This window comes from Elephas maximus, chromosome 5 (genome assembly GCF_024166365.1).
Source record: "Elephas maximus indicus isolate mEleMax1 chromosome 5, mEleMax1 primary haplotype, whole genome shotgun sequence".
Taxonomy (NCBI): domain Eukaryota; kingdom Metazoa; phylum Chordata; class Mammalia; order Proboscidea; family Elephantidae; genus Elephas; species Elephas maximus.
In genome coordinates, this window is record NC_064823.1 from 87,670,636 (window position 1) to 87,698,196 (window position 27,561).

Here is a 27,561-nt window from a genome sequence, read left to right on the forward strand (position 1 = left end):
GCCGTATAAAGGATTATTTTCTCTTCTCTGTCCCTTCTACTTTGTTCCAATTGCTAGGCAAAATATTATTATTATTTTAGCATTTGCTTCTAGGATAATCGACGCTAGTTCTGGAAGCAAAAAAAAGGAGTGTATAATCTTTCAAAGTTGACACTTGTCTTTTTCATTTCTTCTCAGAAACATTGTGGCTAATTACCTTTCTGTGCACCAGAAAAAGTAAAGGCTTATTCTTTATAATTTAAATAAAATATTTTGATTCAATTTCTTTCCTTCATTTTGGATGTTTTCTTACATAACTTGTTTACCTGACATTTTCCTTCAAAGCAATAATTACTGAACCTTAACTGCAAACCGTGGCGAAACAAGTATTTTTCTAAGTACTTATGTTCTTTACAATATGTCTTGCTACTAGAGCGCCAGTGCTACAGACTCTGAGAAGGCAGAAAGTATTTGAAGATGATAGCTTTTTGTGTTAATCCTTAGCTCTTTAAAGTATCCTACTTTATTCCTGAAAGTTAACTTTTAGAGATTATAAAAAAAAATCTCAATTTAAACATTAGCAATAAGAAGGTAGTTGCCAACTTTGTGTTCTTGCCTTACCTTGACATAAAAATAAGAAAATGCGACTAATGAACATCTTGGCACCCTCTACTGTATGCTTTCTAACCATTGGATTAATAAAACCAACCTAACCCATTGCCATCCAGTAAATTCCGAACTGCACTGTAGCTTTTCCAAGACTGTAACCTTTACGGAAGCAGACCTCAGCTTCGAACTGCCCACCTTATGATTAGCAGCTAAATTCTTAACTACTAGGCCACTTGGGTTCCTTACTAGATTGATAATAATTCTTTAACTAAAATGTAACAGAAGATACATTGTGCACCACAGTAATTGTCTTGTTTGGAAGAAAAGGGCCAGCCGTTCAACAGTACAAAATGTGAACATTGTAGTAAATTGACTTTTGCTTTTATTTCAATAATCTTAACTTTACATGAAAATGTAGTTCTTTACCATGAAGGTAGGAAAACATCATGAACTTACACGTGGAAGGTCTGCTGGTGGGTAATCAGATTTGCCATGCTTTTCTTTCAAGTTAGCTATTAACAATGGTATATCCACCTGGCATCAATTTGCAATGCGGTAAATTAAAGATCAGCTGAGGACCTCCAGACTCTTATCATAAAGGTGAATTTGAGGACACTAGACAAAACGTCTCTTTGGTAATTGGTTTTTCAATTTGCCTGTACCTTTCTTTTAGAAAAACTTATTATAATGAGAACAATCTAAAATCTAAATCGAGAATTGAAATGCAGATCTAGATCAGTGTACTTTTGCATAGATACAGTAGTCATTTTGGATAGGAAGAGACTGAGACTTGAGAAATAAGTAACTTGCTCAGAATTTCAAGAGCCAGTATCTTTTGTTTCCACAGTTCTTTTTCTTTCCTGTGCAACAAGATATTCTTTTTATTTTTATTTATAGTAGCTGTATTTATAATAGGCCAAAACTGGAAACAACCAAAATGTCCTATGTTAGGTGAATGCTAAAACTGTGGTACATCCATATATACCACTAAATAGTACTCAGCAATAAAAAGGAATGAACTATTGAAAAACTCAACAACTTGGATGGATCTCAAGGACATCATGAAAAAGTAATAATCTCAAAAGATCACATCCTCTATGATTCTGTTATTTATATTCTCAAAAATTTTACAGATGAACAAAGTAGTTTAGAAGTGGTTGCCAGGCGTTGGGGAGAATTGGAGGAATGGCTATGAGTATAAAGACGCAGCATGAGGGAGATGTTTATGGCCAACGAGTAGTTCTGTGATCTGATTGAGGTGATGGTTCCATGGACCTACACATGAGATGAAATGACATGCAGGAATACATACATATCTAACAAGATATTCTTAAGGATGCATAACCTCTGCTAAGAGAATTTTTGATTAATTATTCTAGTGTTAGTAAGCTGTAGACGGAGACTGTCTTAGGCATCTTTATGTCTCAACACTTAGTAGATTTCCTGGCATAAACCTAGGTAGTAAATAATGCTTTTGACCAAGCGAATATATATAAACATCATTTCCTTTTCTGATTTTGTTGCAAATTATATCTAATTGAAAATTCTTTGGAATGAGAGAATAGTGAGGATTACAACTCATAAGATGCTTGCCCTCATTGAGGAGGGGAAGGTAACTTGGCTTGGAACACCTGTCCGATAGGCCCGTTCTAGAACTTTCAGATTGTGACATAAAATTTTCATGTCACAATAATTTGTTTTCCTAGAAAGTTAAAAAGCCTATGTAGTTAAGCTTGTGCTTATTTTTATTATCATTTTGGTTAATATGTATTGGAGAAAACTATTAAGTGTTAGAATATATTATTAGTTATTCTATGATTCCTACTTTTCCTCAGGGTTTCATTGTCTCTTACTTACATGAGCACCATAGTTTCTTGTCCTTCTGCCTTTTGCTTACTCTGCCACCTCCAATCATTTTTTTACTTTGTCGCTAAAGTAATATTTCCAAAACACAATTGACATATTAATCCTCTGTTTGAAAACTTTGATGCCTTCCACTGTTTAAAGCACCATTTCCCAAGCCATGTTCAACAGAACATTCACTCCTAGAGATGTTTACTGGAGCTCTATGAATACTTCATATGCATATTCTCATTTAAAGTCTCCGGGGAATTCTGCTATAACAAAATCTGTTTAGCTCTGATTCATCCCAACATTCATAAATGTATTTGACCCTGGAACTCTTTTCAGCTTCTGTAAATACTATTAATTCCAGTGAAATTAGCTCAGGAAATGTGAGCCCTTAGCTATGTGGACTCAGCTTTTAAATTCAAAACTGACATACATGTTCTGATGAGTTTTGATCATTTTTTTTTTTTCTGATTTGCTTATAAGGCTATGTTGTCATTCACGATTAGTGTTATCTCTTACCATTCTCTCATACCCACTATGCTTTGCCTTACTTCAAAATTATTGACCACACAAAGTATAATTTTATGCTTCTGATCTTTGCCATTTCTCTTTCCTCTGCTTGCAACCAATGGTCACGTCCTTGTCCTGGTAAACTCATGTCCATCCTTATGTATCCAGTCCATTCCATCATTCCTCTGAGACCATTCATAGTTCAATCACTGAAGGCATCTATTCACTCATCCAGTGGTTCATCTCATTCATTCATTTAGCAAATATTTCCTGAGCATCTACAGTGTTCCAATCTGTCAGAATTTAGCAGCGAATAAGGGGGATGTGACCCCTTAGGAAGAGGTGGTCAGATAGCTCTGCTTAGGATACTAGGGTTTATGCTTACTGTTTTGCAGTCATTATTAGTAGTGTCTCCTTTTAGTCCAAAAATGTTCTGATACAGATGATAAATTATGAAATAATTAAAGTTAGCAGTGAACAAGGGAAATGTTATAGACTTATAAGCAAATGAGAAAGAAATAATGAAGAGTTGTCAGACCACGTGTATCAATTTTGGGTTTAAAAGATTAACCCACATAACAAACATACAGTCCAATAGGGAAGATAACATTAAAAAGGCAATAGAAAAAATGATGGATGTTACATGAGGGGAAGTGTAGTTTACAATGACACAATATGATGGAAGAATGCAGGGGACTTAGGTGTTTGGAGGGCTCAGGGATATTCTGGTGAGCTTTAAGGGTGAATTCAAGAATGTCCCAAGGAGGGTGTAGTGTGTTCAGTGACCCTGAGGCAAGGGATAGCTTGACACTAAAGAAACTGAGAGAAGATCTGTGTAGTTGAGATATGAGAGCAAAAACTGACAATAGCAGATGATGAGACATTTGATTCCTGAGATGTTTAGAACTAAGTGGTGAAAAATTTGTATTTGTTTGATGCTGGGAGTGAGAAAGGAGAGAAAGATGGTTCCCCAGTTTCTGGGTTGGTCAAATGTGCAGATGATGTCTTTTGCTGAAATGTGGAGTATTAGAAGAGGAACACTTTGAGGGAAGGGGGATGTCAATTTCAATTTATACCTCTGTTATGTTCGGGAGACGTGAGAAATCCAAAACAAGTTGCCAATGGTGTTGTGGAAATAAAGATCGCAGACTCAAAATTTAACAGTGTTAAACATTTTACAGACTTAAATATGTATCTTTTGTTTACTCCTAATGTGCAACAAGTAGAATAATTGGGGAAAGCAGACATACCACACACATACTGGTCCAATTCCCCAGTCTTCTTGGTGTCTTTAAGTCATAAATGTTCTTTAATGCATCCTTTTGTCGTTCTTTTGTAGAGCTAGTTTAGTAACTTGAACAAATGGCCAGGGGATTTCTTTAGGAGGACTGACTTTCTTTATGGTAGTCAGGGGTCCCTTCTTAGAACTGGTCTCTCTCTCTGTCTCTCTCTTACTGTGGCCAAGGATTCCTTACGGTGTGAAGCAGAGTTTTGTGCCATAGGCTACGGGTAGCTATGGGCAAGGGATGTGGTGAGGATTGTGAGCAAGGGTTACATTCGGACAAAGGGAAACTTTGGACAGAGTTATCTTGCGTTAGAAGGAACTATATATAGGATTATCTTGTGACAGGAATAGTTTTCATCAAATAGATACAATTAAGTATAATAAGTGTGTGGCTAGAGGATGTATATAGTGGTATACACAACAGGTCATCATGCCTAAGGATAGTTGGAGAAGCTAGCACTTGAGCTGAATCTTGAAAGATGATTAAGTGTTTGCCAAATAAGAACGACTGTAAAGAATTCTACGAAGATGGAACACACTGAAGAAAGACTCAGGGACTTGAAACAGCTTGAATTCTTGTTTATTGGCATGCTTTGATTTCAAACACAGAAAACAACCCAAACTTGTTTAACCAGAAAGAAAAATGCACTGTCACAGGGAAATAAATAGGCCAGGTAAGGCTTGATCCATGATACAGCTAGAAATCAGGTAAATCTTTAAATTTCTTGATGCTAATTTCTGCAGTGTTGGCTCCATTCTCAGGCAACCTGCCTCCTTGTGATCCCAAGATGATTCTGGCAGCCCCTGACAGTAAATGTTTCCAGCCTGAAGTTTCTTTCAGAAGCTTATTTCCCAGAAACCCCAGCAAACACCTCCTCGTGTCCTTTTATTCTGAGTGGGTTATATGCGTATCCCTAAGGGACTGTGGCAAGGCATAAAGGACACAATGTGACTAGCTCATTGCTGAAGTTGGGGGTGGGGTCCATCTCACCTAAATCACCCATATATGAAAGGCGAGGGGCTGCGTTACATGCAAGGGGGTGGGATTGGAAACTAGGTCAAAAATAGTAGATGTCAATCACATTAAGGAAACTATAATACCTCTCCTTTATTCATTTACATTTATTGTGTACCTACTTTACTATATACTAGCTACTGTTTAACTCAATAGGTGTGGGGTCCCAGCTCTCCTGAAGCTTACCTTTACTACTTCCTTTCGATAGAGTACACCTTGTGTAGGGTACAGTGTAGTGTGTGAAGGGAGGGCAGGAGAAGTACAGGTGGTATGTGGGAAGAGAAAGAACATGCAAAGGCTTGTGTGCTAAGGAGCTCAGGCTTTATCATAAAGAAAGTGGGGAGTCGGTAAAGGTCTCTAGATGAAAGATATGTGCCAAGGGGCATTATAATTGGTGGCACGCAAGACCAGAGGAGGGATGGCCAATTATATGACTGTAGGTAGGCTTAAACAAGGGAGTGGCTGTGGGAATGGAGAAAGGGGAGGGTTATGATAAGGAGGTAAAATGATTTCCTGTTCAACTGTTGAACAAGCGATGTGACTTCGAACTTGGGCTTTAGAATCAGACGAACCTGAGTCACAGGGCTCAAAACTGAGGGCTAACAGTTACTAGCTTGTTTATCTTGGGCCAAGTGATCTTTCTCAGTTTCAGTCTGATCACCTGTAAAATGAGTTTGCTCTAAATGTCAGCCCGTTGTATGCCCGAAAGTCCTTTCTAGGGTTACCACTGTTTAGTATATTTGGGAATGAATAATTTGTCTAGCATACTTTCCTTCATTAGAGGTTCCTCCTTGGGCCCACTTATTCCTTTATTTCCTCAATATTACATATTCAAGACATCGCTGCTGCTTTTTTTTTTTAACTTTATTTATTGTGTTTTAGGTGAAAGTATACAAATCAAGTCAGAAGACACTGCTTCTTAAAGGTATTTAATGAGGTTTCAAGGCAAGGAGAAACTGCTTTGAAGCTGCACACTTTTAAACTGATTAATAGGCACCCTTTCTAAAAAAGTCCTTTGTCCACTGGCCACCAAGAATCTTACTTGCTACTCTTCTTATTGGGCCCCAGCCAGTTGTCAAGGGGCTCTGCTCTTCTCTCTTTTTTTGCCTAGCCCTGTTTTTTTTTTTATACCTTTTATTGTGCTTTGAGTGAAAGTTTACAAATCAAGTCAGTTGCTCACACAAAAACTTATATACACCTTGCTAAAAACTACATACTCCCAATTACTCTCCCCCTAGTGAGACAGCCCTCTCCCTCCCTTCACTCTCTCTTTTAGTGTCCATTTCGCCAGCTTCAAACCCTTCTATCTTCTCATCTCCCCTCCAGACAGGAGATGTCAACATAGTCTCAAGTGTCCACCTGATCCTCACCAGCATCCCTCTCCAACCCATTGTCCAGTCCAATCCATGTCTGAAGAGTTGGCTTCGGGAATGGTTCCTGTACTGGGCCAACAGAAGGCCTGGGGGCCATGACCACCGGGATCCTTCTAGTCTCAGTCAGGCCATCAAGTCTGGTCTTTTTATGAGAATTTGGGGTCTACATCCCACCGCTCTCCTGCTCCTTCAGGGGTTCTCTGTTGTGTTCCCTGTCAGAGCAGTCACCAGTTGTAGCCAGACACCATCTAGTTCTTCTGGCCTCAGGATGATGTAGTCTCTGGTTCATCTGGCCCTTTCTGTCTCTTGGGCTCGTAATTACCTTGAGTCCTTGGTGTTGATTCTCCTTTGATCCAGGTGGGTTGAGACTCACTGATGAATCTTAGGTGGCTGGTTGCTAGTGTTTAAGACCCCAGACACCACTCTTCAAAGTGGGATGCAGAATGTTTTCTTAATAGATTTTATTATGCCAATCGACTTAGATGTCCCCTGAAACCATGGTCCCCAAACCCGTGCCCCTGCTATGCTGGCCTTCGAAGCATTCAGTTTATTCAGGAAACTTCTTTGCTCTTGGTTTAGTCCAGTCATGTTGACGTTCCCTGTATTGTGTGTTGTCTTTCCCTTCACCTAAAGTAGTTCTTGTCTACTGTCTAATTAGTGAATACCTCTTTCCCACCCCCCCAACCTCCCCCTTCTCGTAACCATCAAAGAAAGTTTTCTTCTCAGTTTAAACTATTTCTCAAGTTCTTATAATAGTGGTCTGATACAATATTTGTCCTTTTGCAACTGACTAATTTCACTCAGCATAATGCCTTCCAGGTTCCTCCGTGTTATGATATGTTTCACAGATTCATCACTGTTCTTTATCGATGCATAATATTCCATTGTGTGAATATACCATAATTTATTTGTCCATTCATCCATTGATGGCCACCTTGGTTGCTTCCATCTTTTTGCTATTGTAAACAGTGCTGCAATGAACAGGGGTGTGCATATATATATTCGTGTAAAGGCTTTTATTTCTCTAGGATATATTCCGAGGAGTGGGATTCCTGGAACGTATGGTAGTTCTATTTCTAGCTTTTTAAGGAAGCGCCAAATCAATTTCGGAAATGGTTGTACCATTTTACATTCCCACCAGCAGTGTAGAAGTGTTCCAATCTCTCCACAGCCTCTCCAACATTTATTATCTTGTGTTTTTTGGATTAATGACAGCCTTGTTGGAGTAAGATGAAATCTCATTGTAGTTTTGATTTGCATTTCTCTAATGGCTAATGATTGTGAGCATTTCCTCATGTATCTGTTAGCTACCTGAATGTCTTCTTTAGTGAAGTGTCTGTTCATATCTTTTGCCCATTTTTTAATTGGGTTATTTGTCTTTTTGTAGTTGAGTTTTTGCAGTATCATGTAGATTTTAGAGATCAGGCGCTGATCGGAAATGTCATAGCTAAAAACTTTTTCCCAGTCTGTAGGTAGGTAGTCTGTACTCTTTTGGTGAAGTTTTTGGATGAGCATAGGTGTTTGATTTTTAGGAGCTCCCAGTTATTTAGTTTTTCTTCTGCATTCTTAATAATGTTTTGTATACTGTTTATGCCATGCATCAGGGCTCCTAACTTTGTCCCTATTTTTTTCCATGATCTTTATCATTTTAGATTTTATATTTAGGTCTTTGATCCATTTTGAGCTCATTTTTGTGCATGGAGTGAGGTATGGGTCTTGTTTCATTTTTTTTGCAGATGGATATCCAGTTATGCCAGCACCATTTGTTGAAAAGACTGTCTTTTCCCCATTTAACTGTTTTGGGGCCTTTGTCAAATATCAACTGTTCATATGTGGATGGATTTATGTTTGGATTCTCAATTCTATTCCATTGGTCTACATATCTGTTGTTGTACCAGTACCAGGCTGTTTTGACTACTGTGGTGGTATAATAGGTTCTAAAATCAGGTAAAGTAAGGCCTCCCATTTTTTTCTTCTTCTTCAGTAATGCCTTACTTATGCAGGGCCTCTTTCCCTTCCGTATGACGTTGGTGATTTTTTCTCCAACTCGTTAATGAATGTTGTTGGAATTTGGATCAGAATTGCATTAAATGTATAGATCGCTTTTGGCAGAATAGACATTTTTCACAATGTTAAGCCTTCCTATCCATGAGCAAGTACGTTTTTCCACTTACGTAGGTCTGTTTTGGTTTCTTGCAGAAGCATATTGTAGTTTTCTTTGTATAAGTCTTTTTTACATCTCTGGTAAGATTTATTCCTAAGTATTTTATCTTCTTGTGGGCTACTGTGAATGGTATTGATTTTGTGATTTCCTCTTAAATGTTCTTTTTGTTGGTGTAGAGGAATCCAACTGATTTTTGTATGTTTATCTTTTATTCCGATACTCTGCTGAATTCGTCTATTAGTTTCAGTAGTTTTCTTGAGGATTCCTTAGGGTTTTCTGTGTACAAGATCATGTTGCCTGCAAATAGAGATAATTTTAATTCTTCCTTGCCAATCTGGATGCCCTTTATTTCTTTATCTAGCCTAATTGCTCTGGCTAGGACATCCAGCACAATATTGAATAAGAGCGGTGATAAAGGGCGTCCTTGTCTGGTTCCCGATCTCAAGGGGAATGCTTTCAGGCTCTCTCCAGTTAGGGTGATCTTGGCTGTTGGCTTTGTATAAATGCCCTTTATTATGTTGAGGAATTTTCCTTTTATTCTTTTTTTGCTGAGAGTTTTTATCATGAATTGGTGTTGAACTTTGTCAGATGCCTTTTCTGCATCAATTGATAAAATCATGTGATTCTTATCTTTTATTGATGTGATGGATTACATTAATTGTTTTTCTAATGTTGAAACATCCCTGCATACCTGGTATGAATCCCACTTGGTCATGGTGAATTATTTTTTTAATATGTTGTTGAATTCTATTGGCTAGAATTTTGTTGAGGATTTTTGCATCTAAGTTCATGAGTTCATGAGGGATATAGGTGTATAATTTTCTTTTCTTGTGGTGTCTTTACCTGATTTTGGTATCAGGGATATGGTGGCTTTATAGAATGAGTTTGGGAGTATTCCGTCCTTTTCTATGCTCTGAAATACCTTTAGTAGTGGTGGTGTTAACTCTTCTCTGAAAGTTTGGTAGAACTCTTGCAGTGAAGCCGTCCAGGCCAGGGCTTTTTTTTTTGTTGTTGTTGGGAGTTTTTTGATTACCTTTTCAATCTCTTCTTTTGTTATGGGTCTATTTAGTTGTTCTACCTCTGTTTGTGTTAGTTTAGGTAGGTAGTGTGTTTCTAGGAATTCATCCATTTCTTCCAGGTTTTCAAATTTGTTAGAGTACAAGTTTTCATAGTAATCTGATAAGATTCTTTTTATTTCAGTTGGGTCTGTTGTAATATCGCTCATCTCATTTCTTATTCGGGTTATTTTCTTCCTCTCCTGTTTTTCTTTTGTCAGTTTGGCCAGTGGTTTATCAATATTGTTGATTTTTTCAAAGAACCAGCTTTTGGTCTTGTTAATTCTTTCAATTTCTTTTCTGTTTTCTTTTTCATTTAGTTCTGCTCTAATTTTTGTTATTTGTTTTTTTCTGGTGCCTGAGGGTTTCTTTTGTTGCTCTCTTCCTGTTTGTTCAAGTTGTAGGGATAATTCTTTGAATTTGGCCCTTTCTTCTTTTTGTATACGTGGATTTATTGATATAAATTGGCCTCTGAGCGCTGCTTTTGCTGTGTCCCAAAGGTTCTGATAGGAAGTGTTTTCATTCTCACCGATTCTGCGAATTTCTTTGTCGGAAACCCTGGTGTTGTAGTGGTTAAGTGCTACAGCTCTTAACCAAGTGGCTGGCAGTTCAAATCCACCAGGTGCTCTTTGGAAACTCTACAGGGCAGTTCTACTCTGTCCTGTAGTGTCACTATGAGTCGGAATTGACGGCAGTGGGTTTTTTTAATCCTTAATGTCTTTTATAATCCAATCTTTTTTGAGCAGGGTATTGTTCAGTTTCCAAGTGTTTGATTTCTTTTCCCTGCTTTTTCTGCTATTGATTTCCACTTTTATGGCCTTATGGTCAGAGAAGATGCTTTGTAATATTTCAATGTTTTGGATTCTGCTAAGGCTTGCTTTTTGACCTAACTTGTGGTCTATTCTAGAGTATGTTCCATGTGCACTAGAAAAAAAAGTATACTTGGCTGCTGTTGGTTGGAGTGTTCTGTACATGTCTATGAGGTCAAGTTGGTTGATTGTGGTTTCCAGATCTCCCGTGTCTTTATTGAGCTTCTTTCTGGAAGCCGTGTCCTTCACCGAAAGTGGTGTGTTGAAGTCTTCTACTATTATTATGGAGCTGTCTATCTCACTTTACAATGCCAAGTTTTTTTTTATGTATCTTGCAGCCCTGTCATTGGGTGCATAAATATTTAATGTGGTTATATCTTCTTGGTGTATTGTCCCTTCAATCACTATATAGTGTCCTTCCTTATCCTTTATGATGGATTAAATTTGCCTATTTTGTCAGAAGTTAATATTGCTACTCCTGCTCTTTTTCGGTTGTTGTTTGCTTGATATATTTTTTTTTTCCATGCTTTGAGTTTTAGTTTGTGTCTCTAAGTCTAAGGAGTGTCTCCTGTAGGCAGCATATAGACGGATCTTGTTTTTTAATCCACTCTGCCACTGTCTCTCTTTATTGGTGCGTTTAGCCCATTTATATTCAGCGTAATTATGGGTAGGTATGAATTTAATGCTATCATTTTGATGTCTTTTTTTGTATGTTGTTTACAGTTTTTTTTCCCCACTTAATTTTATGTGGTGAGTAGATTATTATATTGTCCTTTCCTCATATTCGTTGTTGTTGATTTTGTTTCTGCTGAGTCTCTATTTTTTTCTTGTTTTTTATTTTTATTTTGATGAGTAGGATAGTTTTCTCCTTTTGTTTACCTTATTATTGACCCCTATTCTCCTAAATTGAAACCTAACTTTTATTTCTTTCTATCGCCCATGTTCCTCTCTATGTGGAAGATGTATGATTACATTTCTCAGTCCCACTTTATTATTTTAATGTTGTCTTGTTTTATTTAATAACATCACTGTTACCCTGTTTTGAGATTTTTTTTTTTTTTAAATCTTGCTTGGTTTTTTTTTTTGATTTCCCTGTCTGGGTTGACTTCTGATTGCTCTGCCCAGTGTTCTAGTCTTGGGTTGATACCTGGTATTATTGATTTTCTAACCAAAGAACTCCTTTTCTTATTTCTTGTAGTTTTGGCTTGGTTTTTACGAATTCCTTGAACTTCTGTTTGTCTGAAAATGTCCTAATTTCACCTTCATATTTAAGAGACAGTTTGCAGGATATAGGATTCTCGGTTGGCAATTTTTTTCCTTCAATTTTTTAAATATGTCATCCCATTGCCTTCTTGACTGCATGGTTTCTGCTGAGTAGTCCAAACTTATTCTTTTTGGCTCTCCTTTGTAGGTGACTTTTCGTTTATCTCTCGCTGCTCTTATAATTCTCTCTTTATCTTTGGTTTTGGCAAGTTTGATTATAATATGTCTTGGTGACTTTCTTTTAACATCTACCTTATGTGGGGTTCGATGAGCATCTTGGATAGATAAATTCCCATCTTTCACAATATCAGGGAAGTTTTCTGCCAACAAATCTTCAGCAAGTCTCTCTGTATTTTCTGTTATCCCTCCTTGTTCTGGTACACCAGTCACTAGTAGGTTATTTCTCTTGATACAGTCCCACATGATTCTTAAGATTTCTTCATTTTTTAATATTATTTTATCTGATTTTCCTTCAAATAAATTACTGCCAAGTGATTTATCTTCGAGTTCAGAAATTCTGGCTTCTACTTGCTCAATTCTGCTCCTCTGACTTTCTATTGAGTTGTCTACTTCTGTAATTTTGTTAAACTTCTGAATTTCTGATACTGTCTGTCTATGGGTTTTTCCAGCTTATTAAATTTTTCATTATGTTCCTGAATAATCTTTTTAATTTTTTAAATTGCCTTATCTGTGTGTTCCTTGGCTTGTTCTGCGTATTGCCTCATTTCCTTCCTGATGTCTTGAAGGGTTCTGCATATTAATCTTTTGTATTCTGGCTCTGGTAATTCCAGGAATGTACTTTCATCTAGAAGATCCCTGGATTCTTTGTTCTGAGAGCTTGTTGAGGTGATCATGGTCTGCTTCTTTACATGACTTGATATTGACTGTTGTCTCTGAGCCATCTCTATGTTATATTAGTTTATGCTTGCTTACTGTGTCATAGCTTCTTGCTTTGTTTTGTTTTGGTATACCCAAATGGGTTGCTTGAGTGAGATAGCTTGATTATTTTCACCCTTTGAGCTCTGACTTCCTGTCCGCAGATGGCTACAGCTGTTATTAGGTATATCAGGTATATCAGTCTAGGAGTCCATTCAGTTTTCTTGTATGAATTCAGTTCAGGTGTCTAGGTAGCTGGTCATCAAGTGTGTGGTACAGGCTCTCTCCTATAGTCTTAGAGGGGCAGGGGTGATTGGTGTATGTACTGGTATCTGATTGCAGCAGGGAGTCACTCTCTGAACAAGGCAGGGGGCTGAGAACCAACCCCCAAGTGTCTCTGAGGAAAGCATGTCCCTGTTCCCCAAAGCATGCAGGTGGGCGGGTTCTGCAGGACACCCAATGTTTTTGCTTGTAAGGACTGGGAGGTACCAGTTATCCTTGGACCCCTGACGTGGGTGGCTGGGTGACCTGAGTGAAGCTACCAGTCCTTAGGTCCCTGATGTGTGTAGGTAAGGACCTTGTTTAATAGGCAAAGCAATGTCAAACATCAATGTCAAACCTACCTCCCCACCGCACAGCTGAAATGGTTGGAGTTTGCCAACAAGGGCCTATTCTTCTGAAATAGGCCCACACAGGTCCATGCAGAAGAGAAAGGTGCTCAAAGTCCACAGAGCATTTATACCTGGACAGAGCCGCTTCTGTCCTGAGCTCCCCTGGTTAGTGTAGCTGGCAAATTATCTTTTCCCCCTGTTGCAAATTTTTTCCTTCTCCAAGGCTGGGAGAATGGCTCTAGGTGCTCAACAGAGCCTATCTCAGGCCCAGGGAATTCAGCTGCTGAAGCCGGCATGGAGGGGGGGGGGCATGGTAAAATATACGCAAGTACTTAGCTTTTGCTGAGAGCACCCTTCTTCTCAGGTTGCCGAGGTGTGAGTAGGCTGTGCGGCTGGCTGCTTCTCCCTGAGGAAACTGCAGCCGAACACTAGTACCAGCCTGCCTTGCTGCTTGGGGAATGCTGCCTGAGGGCTCCCCACGGTTCAGGTCTGGTAACTCCTCTCCAGTTCTGAACAGTCTCTTTCTCCCCCTGCCCCTCAGTTCATTTTCTAAGCTTGCTGTTGATGCTCAGGGCTCCTAGCTCATTTCACTTGTTTTTTGGGTCTTTGTTGTAAAGAGGGCTCGGCGGAAGCATCTGTCTATTCTGCCATCTTGGGTCTGCCTCCGCCCAGCCCTATTTTTAAATTTCTTTACCTTCTGTTGTTGTTGTTGTTGTTAGCTGCTGTTGAATTGCTCTTGACTTATGGTGACTCTATGTACAACAGGATTGCCCCATCATGATCTGCAGGGTTTTCAGTGGCTGGTTTTTGTATGTAGATAATCATTGCTTCCTAATCTGAAAATTCTGCTGAGACCTACTCAGCATTACAGCAACACACAAGCCTCCACAGACAGACATGTGGTGGTTGCGCTTGAGATGCACTAGCTAGCATTTCCTGGTGTTTGCATGGAAGGCAAGAATTCTACAACTGAACTACCAGTGCCCTCCACCTTCTGTTGTTGAGCATGCTACCTCTTCAATTTTTTACATGTTTCAGTCCAATTTATGTTCAGTGCCTCACCTCGCCCACTCAAAGGAGACTATCAAGCTTTTCTCCTAAACAAAGTCCGTGGAAGAAAACTATGGCTCTGGTTTGTGAAATAATATATATTTTTAGATTGCCATCTATCTCAGGTTAATCGGAGGTTAACATGATTAAAACTTTTAAGAGCTTTCAAATGTATAATTAAGATCCAGAATGTCTGACAAACCACATATGATTTGTCTCCTGCCTACCTCTTCAGCTTTGTATTGAGTCATTTTCTAAGTGATGACATGTTCCAGCCACACAGAGCGTTCAATTGTTTGACAAACCTAAGCCATTTCTAGCGTCAAGGCTGTAGGCATGTTGTTTCCCCATTCTCCTGCATATTTTTCAATCTTAGCATAAATCTCACTTTCTCAGAGACAGCTTCTTTGACTTTAAATTTGTGTAAAGTCTGCGGCTATCATAATCTCTTCTTAGATTTTTTTGTGACACCCATCACAATCAGTAGTTAGGTGTTTCTTCATGTGTGATTGTGAGAATTTAATATTTGTCTTTCCTAGTAGATTAATTTTCATGAAGGTATGGGCCTTATACAATTTAATTCATTACAATGTCATAAGAGGGTTTCACGGTACTTGGAACATATGTGCAAAATAAATGCTTTATGAATGAAAAATGAATAAAATACTCAGTGTCAGACACAGAGGAAACACTCCATAATACTATTTTTTTTTTTTTTTCTTGAGTGTAGGAAGTAAGGGCAAGTGGGGAATCTGAGATAGTTCCCAAATTTTCTAGCTGAGATGTTGACAATCATCCATCCTGTGTGCATTTTATATTCTGGGTCACTGAAGAATAATTAGAAAATGCATGAAAGCACAGAGAATGAAACAAATCACTTGAAGTTCCTTTATAATCACTGCTGTGAAGATATTGTTAAATTTTTTTTTCCTTCAATTTTGTGCTTTGTCTAGGGAACATTCTCCTTTTCATGTACATATGTGAAATTTATATACACGAAAATTTCATATGTATATGAAAGTTTTCTGGCTGATAGTGTTGACTACACACACACACACACACACACACACACAAATCTGTGTATCTGTTGCTGTCGAGTTTGGTTTTTTGGAAGTAGATCTCCAGATCTTCTGAGACACATCTGGGTGTACTCCAACCTCCAACTTTTTGGTTAGCAGCTGAGTATGTTACCTGCACCACCCAGGGATCTATATGTGTGTGTATAACATTTATCAATTTAGTGTAAACATTTTTCTAGTGATTGAATAGAAAATCATATAATGGCTTCATACAGATATATCAAGACATAACCAATTCTTTGTCACTAGAATTTTAGATTGCTTTCAGTGTTTCTCTTTTATAAATTTATAGAATAACATCCTTGTATGTAAGTCTTTGCCAACATCCTTGTATTTAAATCTATGTGGGCTAATACAGTGTAGTGATTAAGAGAGCGTGGGCTCTGGAGGTAGACTGCCTGAATTTGAGACCTGTTTAAAAAAAAACACTGCATATTAATTTTAAAGTTGGGTGTGTTGTTTAACTTTTCTGACTCAGTTTCACTATCTGTAAAATGATTATAATAACATGTCTTCTCATAGGGTTATCATGAAGATAAAATGTTATTCTAAATTCAAAGATAACAGTGCCCAGCTTGTAGTAAGAGTTTAATAACCGTTAGCTTCTTTCATAATCTCTTATTAATTCTTAAGAAAATTGTTAAATGTAAAACAGCTAGGTTAAAAACCTTAAATGTTTTTAACGCTTATTATATATATTGCCAAATTGCCACCCAGAAAGTTTAGATAAATTTGCATCAGCCAACAGTAAATATTTAAAACCATCACTGTCAATTGTAAAATGGATAAAAATGGTGTCTAGTAGTCTCTATTTCTTGAATATTATTATTAATGATTATTTCTTATATTTTTGTTGTCAATTTGTGTTCCATGAATTATCTGTTTCTTTCTACTGTTTGTTTAAAATGCTTTCTTTGTAAGAATTATTAGTAGAGTAAGGATAGTAATTTTTTCACTGTCATGTATAATGCAATTATTTTCCCCCAGTTATTATTTGTCTTTTAATATTACATTATTTTCCTTTTGTAGAGACTTTTAAATGTTCATGTGATGAAATCTATCAATCTTTTTTAACTTTTCTTCACTTAAATAGATGCCTCAACTCTTATTTAGATAAATACACACATAACTTGCCTTCTTATTTTTGTGTGGTTTTATTTTTCACACTAAAGTCTTTGATCTATGTAGAATTTATCTAAGAGCATGGTTTTAAATAGCGCTTTAACAATTTTCTTACAAACAATCATTAGAGCAAGATTTATTAACTATCATATATTATTCCATGGTTTTAAAGTCCACTTTACAAACACTACATTTTTATGTTAAAATGTGTTTCTGGGTTTTAACACGCTACTGTAATTATCCTTGTCAATGGCAATGGGTTTGGTTTTTGGTTTTATAGTCTATAGTATAAAATATCGTCTATCTCTTTTGTAAAGTAGAGGTTCAGCAAAAACCAGGGGAACCCTCTATAAGATGATTTGACAAAGTAGTCACAATAATGGTCTCAAATATACCAATGATGATGAAGATGGAACAGCACTGAGAAATGTTTCATTCTGTTATACATAAAGTTGTCATGAGTAGGCACCAGTTCTGTAGCAACTAACTGTCACCACCACCACGACATTGTCTATCTAATGATGCAAATTTGTATTCATTTCTGTAAAACGGTTATAATGACCCCACATTTCTGAAATATACCATTTAGTATTCATCCATTGTTTTGGGTTTGTTTTTGTTTCTCTCTCTGTTTTTAATATAACAAATTTATGAGTCTCTACACATTAATTTGTTCTTTAAACAAATGATAGATTTTTATTTTATCTATATTTCTTCTAATGTGAGAATTCTGTACTAGAATACCAAACACACTGTCACACAGTAAATCAGTTGCTGTCGAAGGATTTATTGCAGAAAAATCAGCAAAGTATAGACAGACCCATTTAAAAAGTCTGTGTCAGAAAAGAATGAAGATTTCTGGCCTTGAATAGCTAACCAAGATCCTAAGAACAGTGGGGGTATTCAATGACTTAAGACCTGGAAAAAATGGACAAAAATTTAGGAAAGAAATTTTAAAAGAAACAAAATTAATTGATTCATATGTTTACACATAATAGTTTTTTTGAAAAATGTACATGTTTGTAAAACATTATTTTACCTTAGCTTGAATCCACCATGAACCAAGAAACTTGTTTATGGCATATATATCTCATATGGGTACTCAATAGTTACTGAATAGCCTTAATTCTTATATAAGCGAGGGTTATAAATATATTCACGAGTCACATATTAAAGAAACTAAATCTGTTTAGAATCAGCATGTTCATTTCAGAAAATATTTTAATTCTGTAATGATTTTTTTTTTTTTTGAGATATGTTCTCTCCATTTCCTTAACTCTCACTAAAATATGCTATTTAGGATGAACTAAAATGATGTACCTCATTAATTATGGCAAGAAGTGAGCTTCCTTTATTGCTCTCTGCTCATATTCCTCCAGACTGGGATTGAACATTTTGTATTAAAATAAGTAAATAGCTGTTGGATGACTCAGTTACACTTTGTGTTACTAGGAGGGCTATTGTACTATTTGGTCTTTTATGGTTTCCATAAATATATTCAGCTATATGATTTCTTTTATTAAGCATCCGAATTTTCTAAGTTTAATACTTGCCTTAAAATGCTCAAGTCTGTCATTATTTTTAGAGTTTTGCTTGCTGGACAAACGTCTTAGATGTTAAGACTAGCTGACTAAATAAGTTATTAAAGCATTCTACATGGTATCACTTTTGCTGCTTTCAAATCATGAACCCATCTGGATCTTCTCCAAGTAGTTTAAAGAGATCCATTTCAGTTGTAAAGTTGTCTTCCAAGTGGCTCGAAGCATCTAGTATGGGGATTGGTGCATCTAGTATGGGGGAGGATGGCCCAGTGACCTTAGTTACAGATTCAGCTCTACCATTTTCAGACAATTCTTTCGTTGTTGTAGTAGGTGAATCATCCTCAAGGTTCATAGCTACTGATGTGGGGACAACGAAGTCGTATCTGGATTCAACAGCTGTAAGCAAAATGGAATGAGTCTCTGCTTCTTTTGGGCTATCTCTCTCTACCCAAACATTGACCTCATCACTAGACTCTTCATCCATTAGTGGAATATCTTCTGGGTTATCTTTGTCTCTTTCAGCAGAGGTAGTGAGTTCAAAGACAGTGATGAAATTTTCCTCATCAGAGTCAGTTAATTTGGCTACAGCATCAGAATCCTCATCTGAAAGAATTAGATCAATTTCAGTTATTTTCTCTTCTGTAAGTGCAGTTATATCTGGAATAGTGGTGACATTGTTTTTAGGAGAGGAAGAGATTTCAATATCAGGAATAGAGGAGTTAGTGACCTGTAGAATTTTATCAGCATTAGATTTGTCTGAGGACTTAGAATGGATGACATCAGGTGCATCCTTCTTACCTGAAAGTGTAGGGGTGTCAGCAATGCAAGTGGTGCTTTTCTTAAATTCGCCAGAGACTTCAGAAGTTATTGAGACATCTTTATGCCCTGGGCGGGTAGTATCCAATAGAATATCTTCTGCTAGGTTAGTGGAAAAATCTATTAAAGAAACAGTAGCAAGTGGTGATGAAATATTACCAATTTTTGGTGAAATGAAATTTTCATTAATGGAGTTATCAGCCATAGGGTTTGTAGTGCCAGTCAGACAGGGCATTTCTTTCTCCGTATGGGTTGTTGATTTGGTGATATGAGCCTCAACATCATCTTCTGATTTTAATCTTTCCTTTGGAGGTGTCAGCTTGTTGCCTGTAGTAGATGAAAAATCGCTTTCTCGTGTATAGTCATTTGCTGAAGAAATATGGTCTCCTTCTAAAGTAATAGTTGTTTCTGATTTAGAAATAGTGGTGTCAGCCCCAAAGAAAATTGTTGCTTCAGTTGGTGTTTTATTCCTTTCTGTTGGATGATGGGAATAAATTTTAGGAGAACCATCTTCAGCCATAGGGTGATGTGACACCATGCACACTCACAAGATCTTTCTCTTGGGCCCACTGGCATCCCAGGCAGGAAAGTAGTGTTCATTATAGTGATGAAGCATTGGTCATCATGGCAATTGTTGCATCAACCACAGGGGCAATGACACTGGCTCTCCTTGGAGGCTGTTTCTTTGCTGTGGTTGGGTTTCCAGTTGCAGGAATATTAATATTAAATGAAAACACAATGGAGTCTTCCGTATTACGTAACTAACTTTCACGACCAAACATGTTTTAATCGTATGGAACTTGGGATTTACCATGTTTCTGTTTATAAGAGTTATGTCTTCCTATATGGAGATAGTGTCACTTGAAACAGATCCAGCAGAGTCAGCCAGGTACTTTGTGCTTTCAGTGTCAATAAAGACAGCTCTGGGAGGCACAAGCTTATCAGTATCAGCTTCAAGTCTCCTGTCTTCCAAGTAAGTAGTGCTGTTTTTTTTCAAGTGAAACATCTTCTCTTGAGATTCATGTTATTTAAATATCTTCAAAAATTAATGGCTTCCACGGCAGTGAATGTAGCTGTAGAAGGTAATTAGATAGCAAGGATTGCATTTTGTTTTCTTCTTCAGAGAAGGAATTCTCACTTATTCTGTAAGGATTCTGTTAAGAAATCACTGGTCTGTTAGGGTTCATTCAGTGTTCTTTATCATAATTCCCACATTTTCTTGAATTAATTTGAGTAACAGAGTGTCAAATTTTTAGGTTCAAATTCTTCTGGAGCTTTTTTTTTTTTGTGTGGAGAGTGTATTTCAGTCCCAAAAGAAGTGTCTGGCCAGGTGTTGATGTCATGTTACAATTCTTCCTTATATCTAAGGTGTAATTTTAACTACTCTAAGCAAAGTTTTCCAGAAACAGGATCAGGGAAATCAGAATGTGCGATAACTGTATCAGCCATAAGAATTACAGTGTCAATTTCAGAGGGAGTGTTTTCTATAGTGATGTTGGTTTGATCAAATATCATCATTGTGGTATCAGTCTTAAGGTTTAACTGAATGCGGTGAAAGAAGACTATAGTCAAGTGTTAATGCTTAAAATCAGTCTTTTTTGAAAACAAACAATGCCATTAAAGGAAATATAATTTTCAAACTCAGATAAAAACAAACCTGAAAGAAGGGCAGCAGCATTAGCAAGAGTAGGCATGTCTATTTCAAGGTCAATTGCTTATTTTTCAATAAATATGAGCCCAGCCTCAAAGTTATAGTTTCTTCTGTTAGTGTACTGGTCTCTGATGTGGACATATCACAATTATCTGCAAGAATATCTGAATTGCTGTTAAGATGGACATTTAGAAAATTTGATTATATAAGGGCAGCTTATTTTTTTTTCTTTTCTTTAAAAAATGTTTTTGCTTCAAGGGACATCACTATTGAAGACTCCAAAGTCTTTATTGATATAGGGTATGTTCTCAGCATCAGGGACAGGAAAGAAATCTCAAGAGTTAGTAACAAGCATAGAGCCTTCAGTTAGAAATACTGCCATCTCCAGTGGCGTTAAAGGAAGTCGAAGGGTAAAGTTATTCAATGAGTTGGCTAACTTAGGGAGATGGTTTTTAACTTCCAATTTTTTTTTTTGTATCACTAGTTGTTTGTGAAGCTTACTTCAGGATAAAGCATGTTGTAAAAGAGAACTCATTGTCCTTTTGGGGGGAAGTTTCTTTACATGCAAAAAAGGGAAAAAGAGATGGAGGTAACTTAGCTGAATAACTGCTGTACATCTTGGAAGATTGGTGTCTGCTTTGGTGAACAGAGTTGGAATAATGAGAAGAATATTCATTTTTATGAGCATTTAATTCTTTTCAGAAATGTCAGGTGAAATGATTATATCATCTTCAGCAATGCTGGTTTGTCACAGAGTCTTTAATTTCAGGGGTTGCTTTCTCGGTCACACCAACTATGCTTCCTCTTATATAGCTGTGATGTGGAATCGCACTGACTGCAGCAGCAAAATAAGACTTTCTCCCCTGAAGGTAATGTTATCACCATTATCTGTGCTTTTTAACTCAGTGATGGTAAAAAGGACGTTTCAGATTGAGAGTGTATGTCATCCATCATGGAACAGGAAGCATACAGTAAAAGTCTTGGTGTGATTTCTGGAATATTAGCCTTGGTAAGGATGGAGCTTGTGACATATGCTCCAGGGAATATAACATGCTCTTCTCTGACAAATAATTTATTGCCATCAAATATATCATCTGATTTAAGGCCAGAAGATGAGGTTCCATAAATAATGTTTATTTTACCTAAAGAGCATCTTCTTACCTTGTTGGAGTATCTGTCACACAGCAGGAATGTTTTGTCTTTTCCAAGGAGTGTCAAATTCGTATCTACTGACATATCTCTGAGAGTATATATCTCTTTTTTTAGCAGGAGTGTGCTTGGCTATTAGGTATTTTTTGTTTGCTTTAAATTTCGTGGTTTTTGGCTCAGTGACTATGCCTTCTTTTAAGTAGCATCTCCTTCAGGTCCATGACGTAAGGCTTACTTTTTTTAAGTGAGAAGGTATAAACTGCTAATACAGGGAAAAATTTCTCAGTAAGTTTCCAGGAAGGTTATTTGACACATTTATGATTTTTAGAGATATTTGACTAGCAAGAATATTCTCAGGAACAGACTTTGAAAATGCTAGCATCATAGGGATGTCGACCATTAAGGTGTACTTTGTATGGAGAATATCTTGAGTTTTATTAGAATAAAGACATGCAATCTTAGAAGAATCAGCTGTTAGATGAAGAGTGTCTCTTATGGGCACTAGAATGTCCATTTTAGAAAGTCTATTTATCCTCAGATTTTATCAGTTTACTGGAGAATATAGAGATGTTATCCCTAATTGAGGTGATTACAATCACTGCTGAAATGGAGTCGCTGAGAGTTTCAGGTTCACTATCTTCATTCAGAGAACCAGTTTTACTGTCAGAAACAGTGAAGGAAGCCAGAGAAGCAATCACATTTTGGGATTTGGTTACATCAACATTCACATTTTTGTTCCCTTCTTGCCTAGTGGGTGGATTATTGGGTATATGACTAAGTGAACTGTAATTGGAAGATGTAATGGCCTGTGAGGTCATTATTTCTTTGTATCCAAGGGAGATGGAATTTACAGCAAGTCAGTTATGACCCTCATACCTGCTTTGTTTGTAGATTCCTCAGGGATACCATTTGAAATAGTTGCTTCTATCTGTGACTGAGACATATCAGTTCTAAGGGAAGTGTTTTCTTTAACCTCCTCGTTATCTTGTGGTACAATAGAAACTTCTTGAAATTTGGATAATAATATTCCTATGTCAACAATGGATTCATGAGTAACATTGGTGCTTTCCAAAGCTTGAAATTTAGTATTATCTGCTCTAGGATTAGCTACATCAAATTCCAACTTAGAATTTCCTTCCACCGGAGAAATAATCTCCAAGATGAAGATTTCTAATCAGTAGGAATAATGGCAATTGCTTCTGTGAACAAGTTTGAGTCCCCAGCCATGGAAGTGATTTCCTGAGGAATAGATCCATCTAGAAGGGAATCAGTAGGTAAGGGAAGGGTCGAGTAAGCCAATATAAAACTACTATCATAATCCTTATTGATTGATTTATCAGCAGCAATAACATTTTTATTCACAAAAAAAAGACTTTAGGTCAGCATCTTTAAGAGAGTTTGTTTCCCTCTGGGCAACTGGATAATTTCTTTTTGTTATATTCACGTCTGTAAGATGGACACTCCAATTTCAGTAGCAGTGACTTTCACTGCAGAAGCTTCAGGTATTTATCTTGTGTAGCAGAAATTTTGTTCACTATCTTCATTAGGAAAAAAAGTAGAAAACTTGGAGTTTGTTTTCTTGAGTTCTGAATTTAGACCACTATTGGCATCAGTATAAAAAATGTTATCCTCTCTGACAATACTAGTAGATGCATTAGGTTCAGGATTTGTTATATTGTCTGAAGAACCAGTGGAATCAGCTTGCAGAACAGTGTATGTCAAAGGGAGAGCCTTTGGGGTCATTTGATTTTTAGTATTTTGCCCTTGTGGGACAATGGCTTCATTGAAGTAAGAAGAATCTATAGACACAGGCTCTGATGTTGCTGATATTAATGTTGGTGGATGATACAGGCTTGATCCTTTTACAATTCTAGGAGTTGCAGTTTTTTTAGTGGGAACATTAGCAGTTACAGTGAGAGTCCCTGGTATTCCCACAGATGTAAATCTTGGAGACATGACATTCTTTGATGAAGAAAGGCCAGAATAACCAATATTATTTTTGTTCTTCATGGAGATAGCAGGAACATTTGACATAATTGCAGACATCTTTTTCAAAGGAGAAAAGTGAGTAGTAGCTCTGTTGATGGAATCTTCTCTATTTTTCTCCATGTAGAAAATACCACTAGAAAGCTGATTTATGGGAAAAATGCTAACCCTTGAACCAGACACTGCAGCTATACCAGTGTTATCATTAGCATTTTCAGACATAGTGGATGTGGCAGTGTCTGCTCTCCTGTATAAATGTCTTATAAATGGTTGGTGGTCCACTTTTCCTGAAGAAATAGTTTCTATTTTTGACAGCATGATTAGTAATGTCAGTTGTGAACGTCCTGCTTTCAACTGTAGGTTCTGTGTCTGGAGCAAGGATATACTCAGTTACTTTATTTCCTAAGTTAGAGGCCTCAGAGAGAAAAATAGTGTCATCATCACCATTTATGGTGCCTTTTCCCATAGATGTTTTGTCAGGAAAACTGTCACTTGCATCAATTAGGAAGTGGGCAGGCCTATGGGTCTTGATATTGACATTGGCAGTGGAATCTTTGAGAGCAATGGCATCAGCATCAAAGTTCTTGTTTTCCTGTCTGGGTGTTGTATTAGATAGACTGTCTGAAGCAGTGGCTGTGGTGAATAGTGCATGAGATTCATGTGTCTTGGGAGCATATTTGAGTGTATATGGTTTTATAAGGAAGTCATTTCATTTATCCTTTTGATTCAAAGGCATACTCATCTGAAACATATTCAGAGCCACTGTTAGCAAGCATAGTAGTTATGTAGTCCATATATGCTGTGGTGATTTTCTCTGGTGTAGAAATGTCATCCATCCTTTCTGAAATGTCTTCTGTAAAATTAATTGTTTCGTATTCAGTAGGTGTTTCACTCTCTGTAAAATCTTTATGACCAAATATAATCTGTTTTAAGGTACTTGTCATATCGTTTTCAAAGCTAAAATTAATAGGTGAAATGATAGATTTGTCAGAAGGAGTAACTATTCCTTTAGTTAGAATATTATCATCAATCTTTGCTGTGGTATCTTTTTCCGTAGTCATAATAGGAACAAGTTGAGAATATTTGGGAGTACCCATGGATGTTGTGAAATAAGAAGGAGGAAGCGTTGATTTACACAATATACCATATGATCCACTTGGAGCATTTCTGATGGACCCTTTTTTGTTAGCAACTTTATCACGAGAGGCAGAACTTTGGTCATTAGGCTTAGAAGCTTCTAGAATTGTTATTGTGGGCTCAGCTGAAAAGATTCCTTTCAAATTGGGATGTGCTTCGGGTTTAACAGAAGTAGTGTCAGATTTAACAGTGAAGGAATTATCTTTCTATGTACTTGTATCTCCTGATAAGATTCCTGCTTCAGAAATATGGATTTCCTCTTCCACATTGTTGTCACTCTTGAAAAGACTATTGGATTCAGTTTCTGAGGGAAGGTTTTTCTTTGTAGCTGAAAGGAGAGCTGTTGCATTTGTAAAGTGGCTTAATTCAAGTTTAGCAGCTGGATCTTCTTGATTTAAATATTATTTTCCTTTTCTCAGAAACAGTATTTTGAGTGTCTTCTCCAGGAGAAAAGGCTTTTATCATTGATCTTTGAGGTATGGAATATATTTTAATTCTCTTAGTTTTATAATAGGCAGGAGTATCTCTATTCATAGAGAAAAATGAATGAACTTCACCATCTGAGGGACTCTAAAGAAGCAGTGGATTCAGTTTGAAGAGCTTTCCAGGCCAAGGGATAGGATTGAATGTCAGTTTGAGTTATTATGGTCTGCCTCACTGGAACATCACCTCCTTTAATGGTATCAACATATCCTGTTACTCTAACGCTTCTGCACCAACAATTGAAAATTTGGATCAGCTGTTATGTCTTGTTATGCCAGAGGTTTCAAGATTTTCAGTTAAGACATTAGGAATGAGCATGTCAGAAGTTTGTAAAAGTGAAGATTCTCTGGAGTTAACAGTATCTTTTCGAGGCAGCATAGGATAATCTCCTTCATAACTATCTTCAGTGGAAAGATCAGTGGATTCAGTCACAGTGCTCTTTGCTTTATTTGTAGATGATGAAAAGATTGGACCCCTGTTGTTTGCTTCCTCAGTATCTTTAATGGTAAAGGGAAGGTAATCGTCAGGAATGACAATGAATTCAGGAGAAGGAGTATTTTTGCTCTGTGAATGAAGCACCTCTGCCATGTTTATTTTATCTTTATTTGTGCCTAATCCAGCTGATGTGACTCTTGCTCCACCTGGGGAAGCATTGATATAAAATGCAGATGAGATGCCTTTCCTGTTGAGTTGGTCCTTATTTTCTATAGGAGTGGTAATCACAGCGAGGTTAATAGAATCACCTGTAAACATCCTGCTCTCTCCTATTACTGTCATTGGTTCTGGGTCTGGAACAAGGGGGTACTGCATTCTTTTCCCTTTAGGGAGAATGATGGTGTTATCTCCATTTAAAGGACTGTCTTCCAGAATTGTCTCACCTAGAAACTCAGGGGAAAAAGTCCAACTTGAATCAGTTTGGGAATAAATTGTGGATCTGGGAGGCTTAGTATTAAAAATGGCAGTGGAACTTTTGAGAACAGGAGGATCATTGTCAGAATTACGATTGTCCTCTTGGGGGATCAAACTTTGGTGTTTTTTGTTAATTTTGATATCACTTCCACCTTCAAAGAGATGTTCAGAGGCTTTAGTAGCACTAGAATAGGGTCCATAAGACCCAAATACATTGGAGTCTTTAGGGAGTGTAGTCTTTCCTACGAGAGGATTATTTCCTTCCTTCACTGGTTCAAAGGCATTGTTATATGCAGCATATTCAAGGGCATCATCAACAAACATACTGGTTACTATATTCTCATTATTTAAAAAAATGTCACCTGTAAAAATAGGATCAAGCGCCTCTTCTGAAATGTTTTCTGTAAAAGAAATTACTTCATATTCAGTGGTTGTATCTTTCTCTGTAAAAATCTTGTCCCAGAGTCTATTATGATAAACAGGGTTTTCCATGCCATTTGTTGAAATAATGGTTGTAGGTGAAAGAATGACTTTGCCAGTTGGAGTATTTCTTTCCCCAGGTGAAATATTATTGTTAGTTTTTCTTGTGGCATCTTTTTTCATTTTGATAACTGGATTATGTTTAGAATATTTAGATGAACTCACGGATGTTGTGAAATCAGAAGGAAGAGTTGACTTCCATCCAGTGGGGACATTTGTAGTGGTCCTATCTTGGGTGGCAACTTCAGGAGAAGCAGATTTTTGATAATTAGTCCTAGATGCTTCTGGAAAACTTAATGTGGAATCAACTGAAGAGACTTCTTTTAAATTGGGAAATGCTTCAGGTTTAGCAGGAGTAGCATCAAATTTGACAGTGACAGAATTATCTTTAAGTATACTTACATCCTTTGGGAAAAAATGGCCTACTGTAGAAATATGGACTTCCTCTTCCTCGTTATTGACACTCTTGGAGAGAATATTGGACTCGGTTTCTGAAGGAATGGTTTTTTGTGTAGCTGGGAGGAGAACTGTAGAGTGACTTAATTTAAATTTAGCAGCTGCATATTCTTGATCAGAAAGATTAACTATTTTTCTTTCTTCATTGACCCTATTTTGAGAGATTTTTGTAGGAGAAAAGCCATTCATAACTATTATCTGAGGTTTGGAATGTATTTCATCTTTCCCAGTGTTAAAAATGTAAGTAGTTTCTCTATTTACAGAGGGCAGTAAAGGAAGCTCATTATTTATGGGATTGTCTG

General features: G+C 37.1%; 1 protein-coding gene across 1 annotated transcript; it reads right to left on the reverse strand.

Moving 5' to 3' along the window:
* Positions 1-18,328: 18,328 nt before the first annotated feature.
* Positions 18,329-19,528, reverse strand: CABS1 (calcium binding protein, spermatid associated 1). The gene has a single exon (XM_049886164.1). It carries the CDS (start codon positions 19,526-19,528, stop codon positions 18,329-18,331), a length of 1,200 nt encoding a protein of 399 aa, XP_049742121.1.
* Between the last annotated feature and the right edge of the window lie 8,033 nt (positions 19,529-27,561).